Source organism: Carcharodon carcharias, chromosome 6 (assembly GCF_017639515.1).
Source record: "Carcharodon carcharias isolate sCarCar2 chromosome 6, sCarCar2.pri, whole genome shotgun sequence".
Lineage (NCBI taxonomy): Eukaryota > Metazoa > Chordata > Chondrichthyes > Lamniformes > Lamnidae > Carcharodon > Carcharodon carcharias.
Genome location: NC_054472.1, coordinates 56,472,772 through 56,490,473, shown reverse-complemented (window position 1 = coordinate 56,490,473; position 17,702 = coordinate 56,472,772). Strand labels below are relative to the sequence as shown.

General features: G+C 41.3%; 1 protein-coding gene across 1 annotated transcript in view; it reads left to right on the top strand.

Moving 5' to 3' along the window:
* The first annotated feature begins 1,461 nt into the window (after nt 1-1,461).
* tgfbr1b (transforming growth factor, beta receptor 1 b) overlaps nt 1,462-17,702 on the top strand; it is a 65,697-nt gene continuing 49,456 nt past the window's right edge. Inside the window, exon 1 of the mRNA XM_041189469.1 lies at nt 1,462-1,606. Coding sequence (XP_041045403.1) covers nt 1,531-1,606 — 76 coding nt within the window. The 5' untranslated portion in view covers nt 1,462-1,530. The remainder of the gene's footprint in view (nt 1,607-17,702) is intronic.

Below are 17,702 nucleotides of genomic sequence, written 5' to 3'. Positions count from 1 at the left end.
CCTTGGCCTCTCTGGGACATCCTCTCTCTTCAGCACTGCAATGTTCTCCTTAATCGATGCTGCCACCCCTCCTCCTTTCCTTCCTTCTCTATCTTTCCTAAACACCTTCTATCCAGGGATATTTAATAACCAGAGCTGCCCTTCTTTTATCCAGGTCTCCATTATCACAACAACATATTTCCACATGGCTATCTACACCAAACTTATCTACCACACTCTGCATACTCACATAAATAGACTGTAACCTTAGTTTAGACTTTATTACTTTCCTTCTTACGCTGACCCCACCTAATATCTTACCATTTCTTATTATAATACTATTTGTCTTTCCCATTTCTGTGTACCTTGGTGTTCCTCTCTAGTATTATGTCCTGATTCCCACACCCCTGTCAAGTTAGTTTAAACCCCCCACCCCCACATAGCACTAGCAAATTGCCCCACAAGGAAATTGGTCCCGGCTCTGTTTAGGCACAAACCATCCAACCTGTGCAGGTGGCATCTTCCCCCAGAACTGATCCCAATGTCCTGCGTCTAAAGCTCTCCTTCCTCCACCATCTCTCCAGCTACGTATTCATCTGCTTTATCTTCTTATTTCTCTACTCACTTGTACATGGTACCAAAAGTAATCCAGAGATCTTTGAGGTCCTGTTTACTAATTTCCTACCTAGCTCCCTAAATTCTGACTGCAGCATCACATCCCTCTTTCTATCAATGTCATTGGTACTGATGTGAACCATGACCATTGGCTGTTCACCCTCTTGCCCCACCCTCAGGGTGCTCTGATATCAGCTTTCCAGCATCCACAGAATTTTGCTCTCGTTTCAGGTCATCAGAACTGGGAGAACTTAGAGAAAGGCTTTTAGCAAGTAGAGCAGCATGGAAAGGGGGAAGGGAACAAAAAGGATGATGGTGCAAGACAAAAAGGAGGTGGTAATGAAACGATGGTGGCGCTTTCATTGGCTCCTTGGAACGTTTCAAGGAGACTTCGCAAATAAAATAAGGGAAAGAGATCGGAAAAGGCTGAGCCAATTAAAAGACTCTTAGCACAGTGGCCACAGCAATTGTGATCAATCCTCTAATCACAGGCTACATCTCATCCTGTGCTGAGTAGACAGACATAGGCCAATGAATTAGGGGGCAGAACCGCACTGACAACCTATCAACGAGGGCTAACATGACGGTAAACAACAAACCATTTTCCTGTCACTCAATAGATGTGCCCAATGAAAGATCGTGTAGCTAGTGTCAGGCGGTGGTATTCTCCAATAGGAAAGCGGATAATTTTACAGCTGGTTGGAGGGCGAGTGTGGAGGACGCTTTGTGATTGGACAGATATTGACCAATGAAACGTCATGTGGCTCCGAGCCGGCCAGGAGCCAATCAGAGGCTTCGTGCCATGGCGCCAGGGAGAGGGAGGTGGTGTTGCTGAGTCAGCCAATGAGAACGCTTGTGTCATGTGGCTGGAGCGGCAGCTGGGATAGCTCCGAGTGGACAGTAGCGGCTGTCGGGGACGGTGTGAGCTTTGTGGCCATGGTTAGAGCCGGAGCCTCTCAGAGCGCGGCCCTGGGCTGCCTGCTGCTCCTGATCTGTGCCTCTGGAGTGTTAGGTAAGTAATGGACAGGGGAAGCAGGTTTCCGCTCGTCTGGCTGCTTGCAAACATGGCGAGGGGCCGCGGCGCGGAGGAGGAGGAGGAGCTGGGGGGGGGGGGGGGGGGGGGTGAGGAGAGGAGGTTATTGTTCAAGAGAGGCCGGGGGGTTGCCGGGGATAGAGAGCGGCCTAGTGAAGGGGACAGCGGGCAGTGAGCTTGCCGGCTTTATTGAACCCTATGACCCTCTCCCCTCTACAAGAGGGCGGGCAGACCCCCCCCCCCCCCCCCCCCCCCACCGTTTCATTGACCCTGAGGGGAGCAGCTCCCGGCCCCGGGCGGCGGGAGGAGGTCACTGGGGTTTCGAGCCCGGATGTGGTTGCTATGGTGAATCCCAGGGCTCGCAGAGCTGACCACTCACTCCAACAAAGGACAGCAGAGCCTGGAAAATGTAATATCTCCCCAGTTGTAAAGAGCCACCCCCACCCCGTTCGGCAATAGTTACTCCGCTTGCCACCGAACCCGGATGGCCTTAGATTGAAAGAAAAAAGCAAAAAACTGCGGATGCTGGAAATCCAAATCCAAATCTAAAATAAAAATACCTGGAAAAACTCAGCAGGTCTGGCAGTATCTGCGGAGAGGAGCACAGTTAACGTTTCGAGTCCGTATGAACTGTGCTCTTCTCCGCAGATGCTGCCAGACCTGAGTTTTTCCAGGTATTTTTGTTTTGGTCTTAGATTGGGGTTGGTTCAGACGAATGAATCCTTTACCCTCATTCCTTTGACTGCCAGGGCTTGAATAAAACGGCAATTGGAAATAAAAGCTGCAAACGCTGGAAATATGCAGCAGCGAAGATAAATTGGGTACATCTGCGTTGTGGATTTAACAAATCCTTTCGGTCGATACACATGTTCCCGTAGTTTTGGGTAAACAACCTGACAATAACTCTGGTGTACTACGTAAGCGTATGTTGGCTCCTTTGGAATTGCGGAGCTAGTCTTGAGATGATATATTCGATTTTGATGAGAATTTTAGCCTTGCGTTATTTTGAAAAGGGTGGCCGATTCCTTTTAAACTGAACCACCATCTCAGACTGTTAGAACAGTTTTCCCTAACTGGGTCTGATTCCGTAGTGTTGCTCACTGTAGCATTGCGTTTTCTTTGTATCTATAAAATAATTGAACAACTGCAAGAACAATGCAAAATGTAAAAAGTAGTCCTATGGTGTATAATGTCTAAGCAAATTGTAAAGTATTTTGGAATAGTTAGACGTGATAAAACACAACTCAAGTTTTAAACAAAAGTGCCAGTGTATTTGTTTATGTATTAACCTTCTAAGTCCAGTTCCGATAGTTTGATATCTGTTAACCAGCTGCCCGTGTTTACAATTGTTAAATCTGGTTTCTTAGGCTGGAGGTAGTTTCTGAAACTCGAGGGGTAAGCTAGACCTATAAGTCTGCTGTCAACCTACAGAAGCTAGAATCAGTAATCTGGATGGTGTGTCCCCAGAATCTGATTTTTTTTTTAAAAGCTAAAAACTCTCCTGAGGGCAGTTAAGTATCTATCATTAGCTGCTAAAAAGGCTGGGAATGTTTGGGTTTCACTGTAGAATTGATGTTCCTGCAAGGAAAGTTTACTGTATAAAAGTATACATATTGCGTGCAGTTCTGGAATCAGCATTATAGGAAGGATATGATTGCATGAGAGAGAATGCAGAGGAAATTTGCCAGGATGTTGCCTGGACTGGAGAGTTGTAGTTATAAGGAGAGATTGGATAGGCTGGGGTTATTTTCCCTGGAGCAGAGGAGATTGAGGGGGAACATGATTGAGATGTATAAAATTATGAGGGGCATAGATAGGGTAGACATGAAGGAGCTTTTCCCCTTGGTGGAGGGATCAATAACCAGGGGACATAGATTTAAGGTAAGGGGCAGGAGGTTTAGAGGGGATGTGGGGAAGAATTTTTTCACCCAGAGGGTGGTAGGAATCTGGAACTCACCATCTGAAAGGGTGGTAGAGGCAGAAGCCCTCAACATTTAAGAAATATTTGGATGTCACTTGCGATGCCATGGCATACAAGGCTATGGGCCTAGTGCTGGAAAATAGGATTAGAATAGTTAGGTACTTAAAAACAAAAAACTGCATCATTCTGTTGAAGGGTCCAGGTAATTCTGTTTTTGTTATAGTTAGGTACTTGTTTGACTGGCACAAACTCAACGGGCTGAAGGGCCATTTTCTGTGCTGTAGACCTCTATGACTCTATGTAATAACATTCAGATGTGAGCATTCTCTTAGATATGTGAATATTAAGAAGCAGGTTAAGGACTAAATTCCTCTCCTCCTGAGCAGCATTTCTGTTCCTGTGGAAACTGTATGGCCACTATGGAAATTTGTCTTAAGATTGATTGCAATTCTTTTCTTCCAACTACGTAATAACACCTATATCAGATGCACAGCTAAAGCACGACAAAGTTGAGGTGATGCTAATAAATGTAGACTTATTAATATTCCAGTGAGTTTACTTCACACTCCCACTAGTTTAAACCAATAATCACTTGTTCATAGGAGTTTTGGACTTCATTGAGTTTGTGACTATGGTTGTTGGTGTCAAACTGTTCTGGTCAGTTTAAAAGAAATGTCACCCTTTTCGAAGTAACGTCAGTTTTAAGTATGTTTTCCTTGAAAGTACACATCTATGTGGCATTTGTATGAAGTGCTCTGAGACATGCTGCATCTAAAGCAGAGGAGGCTGTTACAGGCAAATAATTTATCTGTTAAACCACAGCTATGTAATGCATTTTATGTGTTGTGTCTACATTAACTCATGATGTTTAGTATTAAATGGTAAGTTACGATCATGCACTATACTAGGTGGAAGTTTGGACACTGCGATGCTAAAGTGGCTATGTTGTGTCTGACCCTAGGCACAATATGTCCAAGTTCAGCTATTGCATGAACATTGCGTAGGAAGAGAGACATTGTTTGGAGGTATGGAGAAAAGTGTGCACTTTGAAAGAAATTGGTTTGAATTGTAGGAGAAACGGTATCGAGCTGTGTGGAGCAGTAAGCTCTCAAATTATAAGAAGTGGCAGAGAAATCTGAAAGGAGAAATTGTATAAGAGACACCCAAATTAAAAGTATTTGGCAGCTTAGAAAATGGACATAAACAACTAGCAAGCGATAACAGATGGGGTGTGGTGGAAATGTCAGAGAAGTGGTTTCTGCGAGATTTTCTGCTTGAACAGATGAATACTCCCTCCCTGCTACTTTTTATGGTGTTTATCATTTGTGGTATACACCTGGAACAGTCTTTTTGCCTTAACAATAATATTGGGAATACTTGTGCAACACTGGGAGGCTTGGCTATGCTGATGAAAATATGTTGCATAAAAGTTAATATTACAGGAGACTTACTGAAATACTGAGAATAATCTTTCTTGGGTATTATTTATATAATAAAGTGTAGATTGTGTGTCAAATGATTTGGGGGAAATCTTGATTTATTGGCATGTAGTGCTAATGCAGTAGTTGTGTACCCTGTTATAAATGCATAATTTTAAGATTAATATGTTTTGGGAGACTAGCTTTTTTGGTTGATAACATATTCTGGTTCGGCAGACTGATTTCAGAATTGTGGGGTAGATGAAAAACTTGATCGGAATAACTTATCACATAGGACCAGAGTTGCAAATCAAACAGGAAGTCCAATTGCATTGCTGGGGTGGTGGTGAGAGGGATTCTCACCTACGATTGTAGTGGCTACTCTGATAAACTCTTGAGCAGATAGGCTTCTCGGAAAGAGGGTTTGAAGTTAAGGTGTAAAACAGCGAGGTTTAAATTATTCATGTAATTTCCCCAGATCAAAGAAAGGTTTGAAGGCACCTGGTAAACAGGAAGGTTTCAAGTATTCATGTACTTTTCAGATCAAAGGACAGGTTTAAAGTTAAAGATAATTAATTTGCATTTCTAACTGGGAGCCTCCTTGGGTAGTCCCTTGAGGATCACTTGCTTCCACTTCAGTTCGATTGGTTCTGAGATGCCTTATAAGTTCAATTTGCAATCTAAAGACTGTGCCACATACGGGGCAGGTAGCACTTGGAGGGTTGGGTAGATGGGCTTTTTGGAGGTTTTTGTGCTCCCTCTGACACCTTGACTTTTCCTCTGCATCTTCCTGATGAGTTTTTTGATGTGTTTGGTGCCTTCCTGAATGAGCCTTCTCCATTTTAGTCAGTCACAAGCCAGGCACTCCCGTTATTCAGCAGAAGTGTTTAACATGTTCAGGGATGCTTTGAGGACATTGGTCGAGCATTTCTGCTGTCCTCTTGGAAGTCTCCTTCCTTACTTTGGGGATCTAATGTCAGGCTACAAATGACATGTCCTGCTTAGTGGAGCTGGTTTTGAGCGATTAGTGCTTTGGTACTGGACAAGTTGGCTTGGGAGAAGTCACTGTTGTTGGACTGCCTTTTTTTTGCAATCGGATTAGGGGGACCTTGTGTAGGCACTGCTGGTGGTAATTCTCCAGTGCTTTGAGGTGCTTGCTGTAGATTGTTCAAGTTTCTGAAGCATTTAGGAGCATGTGGAACTGCTGCTGGTAAACCATGACCTTACTCTTAGGTTTGAGATCTTTGTCCTCAAATACCATTTACCTCAGTTGGCTGGAGGCTGGGCTGGCACGTTAGAGGCAATGATGAATTTTGTCGTATATGTCTTCCTTTGTTGAGAGGAGGCTCCCAAGATATGGAAAATGGTCTACATTTTCCAGGATCTTGCCAATTTGGTTTTGGATTGAAGGCAGTGTAGGTTTAAATTAAGGTGCAGTGTTGTAGTGAAGAAGACAAAAAGAATTGATGTATTGACATAGTCTTGTTTGACACCAGTCTTTACTGAGATAGGGAATATCTGGGAACAGGCTGTGTGTCATGTTGCAATGGAGATGGGCTTGGGGTTTAGGAAGATTTTTTGTTTTGATATATCTCAGCTGTATTGGTCAGTCTGTGTCCAGAGCACATTGGAGAAGGCTGAGAGAGAATCTGCCAGCAACAAGGACCAGGAGAAGAGGGCCATCAAGAACCAGGGGTGTTTCTAATTTGGAGTCAGCACCCAAGGTTGCGAATGACACTGATGCCCAGGCTGGGGAAATCCAAATTCATGAGGTGTTGAACTGGGCTGAAGGATTTGCCTAGTCAGATGCTAGTGGGAGAATACCCAAAGAACCCTTCACCTCAGAAAATAATCGGGAAACTAAGGAGAATTTGAATGAATTCCTGGGAGCTTTGACACACCTTTGTTTAGTTCCAGGAGAATTGAATAATATCATGTAACTGTAATGAGTTCGGTTGAATGGGGAGAGTTTGGCTTGTAATTTTGGTTTAAAGTATAAGTGCTTACGAGATATAGGGTTATGTTAATAGTGCTGGTTTTTTTTTTGTCGGTAAAACTTTTTCCCTTTTTAATATGTGAAATCTTGTTGCATGTTTCAGTTAATAACTGAAAATTCCAATTTCTTCTTAAAAGTTATTGGTCTCTACCGAGATCATAACAACTCTCGTTGTAAGCATTCATGACAATAATGTGGAGGCGCAGCTAGATTAATCAATCAATTGTACTGCAGTATAATATCTGGTGCTGGATTTGAATATATCTTAGAATGGTGGAGTGAATGGCTTTGCCCTTGGCTGTCCAGCCTTTTGATTGTTTTCCTTTTAGGCATGAGTCCACAGCATGGAACTGTCTCCTATTTGGAATAACTCATGAGTCTTGAGTGATAAGGGCCATGAGCACAGCTTGTCTGGAAAATGGGATTGCATCACTGAATGGGTGCTCATATGAGTCACTTTTTTAGGACTTGGTGGAAAAGGTTTTGTTTGTAGCTTTGTTGATCTGAGAATGTTAGTGTGATAAAGGTAAAAAGACATTTTCTTTCCTACTAATTAATTTTCATCACAAAATGCTGCCTTTATTTCTGCTCCTCTTCCCCCACCACAAAATACTGATGGTAAAGACCTGGCAAGTGGATGTCTTTAAATCTGAAGTACAATATGGGGGTTTGGGTATTTTATGTTAGCTGATTTTGTTAATGGTTCTCTCAGGTACAATTTCCCCATACTGTTAAATCTGCTGTCATCACCCCTCTTTTTAATAGAACGCTAGACTCCTCCATCCTTACAAACTACCACATATTTTGCAACCTCATCATCACTGGATGAACTTACATTTCCTTTTGGTCTCCACCACATACTCCATCTCTCTCCCTGGCAACTATCTGAGGCTGAACCAGACAGTTCCCAACCATCATGACATATGCGACCTGGGGATAAGCTTCCAGCCACACATCCGTGCCAAAATGAGATAGCCATCTCCACATACTAAAACTCCTCTGCTGCTTCAGGTTACTTGCTGCTGATACCCTCATCCATGCCTCCATTATCTCAAAACTTGACTATTCCAATACAGCCAGTTGACCTCCTGTCTTCCACTCTCCATAAGCTTAAGGTAATTGAAAACATTGCTCCTGACTCGTACCAAATCCGGTTTGCCCGTCATCCTGTGCTCACTAACCACATTTTTTTCAACCCTTGAAAGTGCCTGCGCTCATTTGATTCTAGCCTCTTAAAAATCCCTGATGTTAATCGCTCCATGCTAGTAGCCAGGCTCCTAAGCTCTGGAACTCCCTTTCTTACCTCTTTGACCAAGCTTTTGATCATCTGACCTGATTATGTGGATTGGTGTCAAATTTTGTTTAATGTTCTTGGGACATCTAACAGCGTCTGTATAAATGCTCTAATTGCAGTTCTGTATTAAGGAGATAAGTTTTTTTTTCTCTTTTTTAAGAAAAAGGAATAATTTGAGCAATCAGTATACACCAGTCTTTCCATTTCCTTTTAATTTGCCTCAATACAATAGTATCATAGTTTTAGTACTGGCTCTGTGCTGTAGAAATGTGCAGACAAAACTTGGTCTCTTGTTAATATAAAAGCTGCAAATTCAGTGGAAAGTGTTTATCCAAGCACTAGTTATTTGAATTGGCTGGATCTAGCCGCATTATAATTTGGTTCTGTACTGTGTATCAATTTCTGTATTTGAATTAATATTTAATATGGTTCAATATTTAAAGTTAATCAATTTTCTGAGCGGGGATTGTAAAGTTGCTTTGATAAAAGATGTCTTCCTCTACAATGCACTGCTCAGCTGTAAAGGATATTGCAGTTTTTGTTAAGTTCTATTAAAATGATTTGTTTAAATAATTATTTGCTTACAGTTTCTCAGCCCTCTAGTCATCTCAGTTAAAGTGCATGATTAAATCTTCATTTATTTTTTAAGAGTATAGATGACAGGTTTGGGAGAGAGGTATAAGAATTAGACAGTTTTCAGTAACCTGTGCTCCTTAGACTTGGAAGTGTTGCTTTTCTATATCACTACTGTAACATCAAATACCTAACCAGTGGGGGCTAGGGCATGCCCTGTTTCACTCCGGTCTTCACTTTGAAACTATTGGAAGTGGTACTGTCAAACTGTGCAGTGCAGAGCATGTTGCCTTGGAAAGAGTGGGTGAGACGAGGAGCCCATCAGCGGAGTTGACGTCATTGGCTTGGGCATGTTCGCAGGATGGAAGATGGTCGCATGCCTAAGGATTTTCTGTATGGCACAGTGGTCAGAGCCAGATGACTAGCTGAATGCCCAAAGTTCAGCTTCAAGGATGCTTGTAAACATGACGTGAGGGCCCTAAACATTGATTTACACACCTGGGAGACGCTGGCTGACAACAGGGGAAAAAGACAACATCACCTATGGGCCAGCATGCACCACTGTGACGATCAGTGGCTACAGCGCCTTGGCAATAGACACCAACGTCACAAAGAACAACCCACAATGACACCTGATAACCACCTCATACGCAGCACTTGTGGCAGAACCTACCTGTCACAGATTGGTCTCTTCAACCATCAGTGCACCATATGAAGCTACCCCATCCCCACAGATTTGATTTGCTGCATGCCCGTCATTTTACACAGATGACAGGATGCTGAAGGCGATGGCTGTGACATCAAAAACCATGTAGCCATGTGTCCTGTTATGGTGCTTTAAAAATTTGTTCGTATATAAAAGTTTTCCTTCTGTGAAGCTTAAAATGAAAGTTTTATATTCATGATTAGATCACTTTTTGTCCAGTGGAGATGGATAAAGCAGCCTCAAAGAATGAGCTTGCATTTATGCATTGGCCTTTAGACCCCTCAGGATAAGTCAACCACTTCATAGATAATTGAATTTTGAAGTGCCATGACTGTTATATAGACAAATATCACAGCTAAGTTGTGCACAGCACGGTCTCACAAACAGAAAATCATTAATAGTTCTGCTGGTATTGGATGAAAGTTAAATGTTGCTCAGGACACTGGGTGAATTACTTCTCTTCAAGGAAAACTGCATTGAATCTTTTACATCCACCTGAATCTGGAGATAGGGGGCCTTGGATTAATGTTTCATCCAGGCAGCACCTCCAACAATGCTGCACTTGCTGAATAAAGTGTTAGCTTAACATTGTATCCTGAAATCATGAAGTATGGCATGAACCCACAGCCTTTTCTGGATCGGTTTTTTTTATGTTAAAATGGCCGATGTAGATGGTTTTAAAAATGCTGTATTTCTTGCTGAATAAAGTGTTAGCTTAACATTGTATCCTGAAATCATGAAGTATGGCATGAACCCACAGCCTTTTCTGGATCAGTTTTTTTTATGTTAAAATGGCCGATGTAGATGGTTTTAAAAATGCTGTATTTCTATGTCAGAAATTTGACTGAAACTCTTCCTGTCTCCTTCAACACAAGCTCAGCTGTACCAATAAATGTGATCAGGTGTGTAACAGTGAACTTCGGTCCGCTGCTGCCTAGGGAACTGGTTGAGATTGCAGGTGTGAGGAACTGCAGCTGGAACCTCTGGGGATTTTTTTTTTTTAAAGCCATGGTTATGATTTGTTGTCTTAGCCAAGAGCTAAATTGAGGTATTCAACATGCAGCTCAGATTCTAGTTGTGGCTGAGCCAGTGGCGAATTTCAGTTTACAAGTTAACTTAATGAGAGAGGAAGATTCATAAGATATTTTATAAATTTGAAATCCTAAGGTCCTGACTTGAGCATTTTAATGGATTCCTGATGAATTCAAGTGAATGAGACTGAATTATTGCTTGACATTTTTCAGCTTCTAGAATCATTTCTTAAGAGGGCACAGTGGATGCAAAATGCAGAAGTGACACATGCACTGACTCATTTGAAAGCTCTTCCAAATCTTGGTTGCAAATATTCACATGCAAGTCAGTAAACAGCTATTGTCTAAGAAAGCATTCTTAACTCCAGACATCCTTCTGGCTGCCCAAAATCAGCTATGCAATATTTCCTTCTGAGAATTAAATTGAATATGAAGCAAGTGGTGAAAAGGGGAAACCATTGTCTGGTTAGTCCTAATTACAGCTTCAAATTGTATATCAATTTTTTAGGTGGAGATCCATAGACAATTAAATATCACAAACACTGTGATGCAAGAATCAGCAATGTAAGTGGTTAAAACAGTCAGTTGGAGGATGTTGTGCTAAATCTGCACACCATTCTGGGCAGTTCTTTTCCCCGAGACAGAAGGGAGACATTGGAAGGAAGAACGAGAAGGGCTGATATAAGCTAAGTGGTTTAATAACTTTCAATGGGAATTGGCTAGATACTTCAAAATTTTTCAGATGATGGGGAAAGAGCATGAAAGTGGGGCGAATTGGATAGCTTTAAAATATGAGCACAGGTATGGGCCGAATAGCCTCTTTCTGCTGGATGGTTTTTAAAAAATTTTAAACCCCAGAACTGAGACTCATCCTGCCATAAGAGGGCATAGGTATGTATGGAAAGCATTTTGTTGAAGGTAAATTAAGAACACTACCATATTCTTATCTAACATCCCTTTTCACATGCAGTTCATATCACCAGTCAAACATAAAGATGATTGTCAACGAAAGACTATTGAGTCCAACAAGCTTGTCCTGTACAGTCTTGAACCCGTTGAGCACCATAATACACAATGACTTCCAGCATCTATGTAATCTACTGGGAGAATCAAAAGAAAGGGAATTGGTGGGGGGAAGAACTGGTCAAATTCTGGAAAAAAAACTTGTAAATTTCTCTCTGCCTCCTGAAATTATTAAGAGTTTCAGGAGACTGCAGTGACCATGAGACATAAATCCCACCTACGTTTTACACACTGCAATATTCATCCAGGAACTCATCCAGCTCTCTCTTGAACACTTGCAGTAATTCACCCTTGTCACATCAGCTGGCTTCCTGATCCAAAGGCCATTACTCTCTGCAAAAAGAAATACTCCTGGTATAATGTTTACACCTTGTGGTCCTTCCCCATCCCGAAGCCTTCCAAACTAGAATGGTTCAAATGGACATAACTCAGTTTCTCCGTTACTGTAAACATTCTCAATTGCTTATCTAGAGTAAAAAGATGCACCTCTAATCCTATTTTAACTCATCTGGGCAACTTTGGAATATGAATCAAAAATATTTTCATTCTGTAGCAAGAAGTGCTCGAATTATTTAAGCCTGAATGCTTTGGTGCATCACCTTGATTTACATTGTACTGAGATTTGGCTTCACTGTACAGTTTAGGGTGTCCGTGTTTATTGTTACCACAACTTCTCACCAGTCTAGTTCCAAAACTGAAGTAAATATTCTGGTAAAGGATTTTTGAAGCTACTGTACAATGTTTAAAAATTTAAAGCAGTATTTTTGCTTTGGTAAAGAAACATTGCTTTGTCTTCCTGATAATTCTGTTTTGTTTGTGTTCTACTTATAACATGAGTATTAAAGAAGTACATTGAACAAAATAACAGGCAACCAGTGAACATCACAAACCAGAATAACTTAAATTTTTTTTTATATAATTTGTGTTTGAAATGTTGATGCCACACATTTCATAATCTTCTGATGTTTTTAATAGTATTCAACTTTGCTTTTGAAGCTAGAGTTTTTTAATGCTTCAGTATTGATTGTTGATAGAGTAGTGTTTCAAATCTGGTTGTCCAAAACCCAGAGTTGTCCAAAAGCTGGATGTTTTTCGAATGTGCCATGTATCATATTTAATTGAGTAAAGTTTAAAAAAAAAGACCTACCTGGACAATTTGGTTAAGTGCTACATTATCACAGTGTAGTGCCTGACCAGTTATCCCCTCTGTCACTTACGCGCCAGCATATTCCCATGCAATCACAGATAAATCATAGTTTCTTCCAGCTAAACAGTTGATTACTAGCTTTGATCTGCTCCACAAATGCTGTATCCATGCCAACAATTCTATTCTCCCTGGCCATTGTTTCAGGTTGCATTTGTAATCATAGTATCTTCAAAATTGCTGAGTTTACAGCCCTTTCTCTCTCTGTTACAAATTGGTTACCTCTCCTACATCTGCCCTTGCCTTGGCCCATCTGCTGTTGAAGCCTTCATTGATGCCATTATGACCTCCATCCTCAACTATTCCAATGCTGTCCTGGCTGACCCGTCATCCTCTTCGAAGTTCAACTCATCCAAAACTCTGCTGCCTGTATTCTACAGCTATCTTGCAATGGCCCACTCACCCATCATCCTGTCTTCACTGACCTCTATAGGCTTTCAATTCCCTCAACGCCTCACATTTGAAATCCTCATCCTTGTTTTTAAATTCCTCATCCCATAAAATGCTCCAGTGCTATAATTCACCCTCCCCAGTTACTCCATTTCCTCATTCTGGGCTAATTTGTGTCCCTTCACTTCACCATTGACGGCCATGCATTTAGCTGCCTAGGTCTCACATGGAGAAATTGCTGCGATAAACCCTCTACCTTTCCACTTCCCTCTCCCCCTTTAATATCTTCCCCAGCCTAACATGTTTCTTCCTTTGGTTCGGCATCTACATTTTTGATCATCTGTGGGTATTTTTCTGTATTAGAGGTACCAACATAAGTGCACTCTGTTTTGTGCCGGCTCCCTGTTGGAGCAGTTCAAGCCGAATCCCATTGCCTTGCTTTTTCCCTATAGCCCAGTATCTTACTTTTGCTGCACATATTTACTTCACTTAAAGGACTACCTCTGTACCACCGGCCTTGACTGCCTCATTGCTGTCAGATTATCTGTCGACATCCAACCTTTTAATGAATCAGAATTTCCTTTCTCTGTTCTTGTTTTGTGGGTGTTGTACACGAAAACACAAAAATTAGGAGTAGGCCATTCAGCCTTTTGAGCCTACACCACCATTCAATAAGATTATAGCTGATCTGATTGTGGTCTCAACTTCACTTTCTTGTTTGCTCCCTCCTAACCCTTAACTCTCTTGAATCTATCTAACTTGAAGGCAGCATTTATTACCTATCCCTAGGTTGCTGACTACATCAAGAACCAACTAGTGCATGTGGGCCTGAAGTCATGTATAGGTAGGACCAGACAGAAATGGAAGATTCCCATGCTTGAAAGGCATTAGTGAACCATTTGGGTTCTTTTTTTAGCAGTGAGGGACCAGGTATGAAAATTTGTTAAGGTGAGATTTGACCTTGTGATATCTCTGTTGCTATTTGATGTCATAACCACTACAATACCGTACTTAGCCTTTTCCAGATCAACGTTGGGGAGACTATAGTGTTCATCTCCAGTTTTTGCTGTGAATTATACTTCCTCATCCCTGTTTCTCTCCCTAACCACTGCCTTGGGTTCAGCCAGACAGCTTGCCATATAGACACCTTATTTGACTGTTAACTTAATTTCAGACTCTACGTTTGTTCATTGCAAAGATTGCTTCTTTCCGCCTCAACCCCTTGTTCAGCCACTTCATTTCTGAAATCTGTTGAGGCATTATACTTATTATGAAACCCAGCATTTGTGCCTTTATCACCTCCAGACTTGGAAGTTCTATCCTATCCTTGCTGACCTCTCTTCCTCTACACACCATTAACTCTGACCAAAAACTGCTGCACATATCCTGCTCTTAAACTGCTCTTAACTGTTTACCTATTACCTTTGACCTTGCTAACCTTTATTAGCACTTAGACTCCAGTAAATTAAAAATCTTTATTTATAATGCTGTCTTTCTGTAGTGTCCTCCAAATCCATTCTCCTTCCTTCAAACACTCATTCCTCTGATGGACTATGTAATTCCCTCCCCTTACCCCACCATTTGTTGTGAAGTCAGTTGTCTAGATCCTAGCCTCTGGAACTCCATTTATAGCACATCTTCTTGACCATGAGTTTGGTCACTCACTTTTGAATGCTGTTCATCTTTATAGTGCTCTTAATGAAATAATGGAATGATTACAGCATACAAGGAGACCATTTGGTCCAGTATGTCCATGCCAGCTTTATGCAAGAGCCACTGACCTAGTCCCATCCCCCATCTTTTCACCATTGCCTTGCAAATTTTTTCTCTTTAGATAATTATCCAGTTCCCTTTTGAAAGCCATTCACATGCTTTCAGACGGTGCATTCCAGATCCTAATCACTTGCTGTTTAAAAAGCTAGTTTTACTCATGTCACTGTTTCTTCTTTTGCTAATCACCTTAAATCAGCATTTTAAGTGCCCGTTATCATTGCCTGTAGCAAAGAATTCTACGGTCTGAGAACTTGAGCACATTATCTAAGTTAATACTTCATTGTAATATTGAATCATAAAAGGTGGCAACTTTGACAACATGCTAAATTAAGATCTGTCTGTTCAGGCAGGCGTAATAATAGATTCCATGGCACTGTTTCTGAGGTATGGGGGCGGGAGGGTGGTGGTAAGCAGGGATTTCTTAATCAGTACCACCAAACCTGATTAACTGAGCATTTTGCATCGATCTAATACTGCAGCACAGAAACGGGCCATTCTGCCCAACTGGCCTACACCATTGTTTTCGCTCCACATGAGCCTTATCTCAGTCTACTCTATCTAATCCTATCAGCATATCCTTCTATTCCTTTCTCCCTCATTTCCTTAACAAGCTTCCCTTCAAATATATCCCTGCTGTTTCCCTCAATTACTCCATGAGAAGTTGCATGTTTTAACCACTCTCTTAGCTTATTCAAAAACAAAATATCACAGATCTGTCCTTTTTTTGTTCTTCCTCCCGTGCTCTCCTTTCACTTGTTCAAAACCTATTGCTTTTCTATCTTTCCTCAGTTCTAGTGAAGGATCATCAACCTGAAACATTAACTCTTTCACTCCACAGTTGCTGAGGATTTCCAACTTGTTTATAATTTAGCCCATTACAGTTTGTAGAACTAATATGCTAATTGACCGTCAACAATGGCTGCACTTCAAAATTATCTTAACTGTGAAGCATTTTGCAAGATCCTGAGAACCTGACATGGCGTGTAAATCAAGTTTTTCTTTTTAATCAATGTTTATGCTCTGTTGACTAGTGCTGCTTAAACTAAAGAACCATGAAATCTACAAAAGCCATCAACCCTTCATTTAATTATTAAGTGTTAATCATCAGGGCAATAGTGCATTTATTCCTACAAATTCAAAGGAACATGTCCTACTGTTTCTAATTTATTTTCAGGTATCCTCCCTCTGCAGCTCTTCGTGGGGCTAAGTTATGCCCAGCTGTGTTTTGGTGGCCCTTAGGTGCTGTCCTAACATCTCATAAGTAGCCTTGACCATAAGCCGTGAATATAATCTGTTAATTGGACTGGAATGAAGGGAAGAAAACGTCATCGAGTCACCTCCATACACTTAGCAGCAGAATTCACTGGATAATAAGGAATAGAAGAAATATTGTTTGTTTCTGTAGTCCTGGAGTACAGAAGCCAATTGTAGTACCCACTGGCTCAAATCAGTTATTACAGCAGAGACCATGGTTTCAGTTTTGGATCAGTCTGGTGTGCATGGCTCTGTGAGGCATCAGAGTATTATCTAACAGAGGCATTGTGGTCAATACACCTCAGTTTTAATTGAGACTCTTAATGAATGCCATTAGTTACTGGATCTTTTGTTTAAAAAAAGTATGGTTGGCCACCAAGGGTGCAAACTCTTGTCATCAAGTTCACCGTAGCTTCCCAATCAATTGCTGCTTCGAAGGCATCCAACTTGCTGTTTTACCTGAACTGTAAGCAGTTTCTCCTTGCAGTTTAAGAAACTAGTTTTAAAAAAATAGTTTGCTTGTTGCTGATGCAAACTGCACATTTTAGCAGTTGTTTCTGAGCAGTATTTTCTGCTGATCAGTTTCCTTCCTCTTTGAAATGGTGCTTTTTGTATGAAGAAATGTCTTTTGTTTATTATCTTGGAAATGCGATTTGCTTCACACACAATCCTTATCCCTATTTTAAACTTCACAGGGACTAAACATTAGCCTGGTCACTGGCTAGTTGATGGTAATGCTCAAGTGCATCCCTGCTGTTCTTACCCTTTGTCTGCTTGATGCCTTTTCTTTCTGAAGCCAGTGTACAAAGGGTAGATGAGCCACGTTGATTTTCAGTGTTTGGATTGCTGACAGACCAGTGGCCAGACACTTATGATTACACTTTTACCCATCACATTCATTACATTATCAGTCATGGCTCAGTTGGTAGCACCCTTACCTCAGAGACAGAAGTTTTTGGGTTCGCGTGCTGCTCCAGAGACTAAAGCATGAAATCTAGCCTGACACTCCAGGGGAGAGATGCACTATTGGAGGTGCCATCTTTTGGATGAAACCTTAAATTGAGGCTTCGCCTTCCCCCTTGGGTGGACGTAAAAGAACGCCTGGCGTTATTTTCAGAAGAGTTTTAAGAGTTCTTATGATTTCCTGGCCAATATTTATACTTCCATGAACATGACTAAAACAAATTATCTAGTTATGATCACATTGCTGCTTGTGGGGCCTTAGTGTGTGCAAATGCTGTCATGTTTCTTACATTGCAGTAGTGACTACGCTTTAAAAGTACTATCCTGGGATTATGGAAGGGACCAATAAACACAAGTCTTTTTACTTATTGGGAGACTAAAATGATTATATGATTTGGTGATTGTATAGGTAAGCTGCATCCAATCAGAGTATTTGATATGGACTTAGTGGATTTTGGAACAAGTCTAGTCATGTATCCTCTATTAATACGCTTAATTTTCAGTTTAACATTAGGCTGAAATGTGCAAA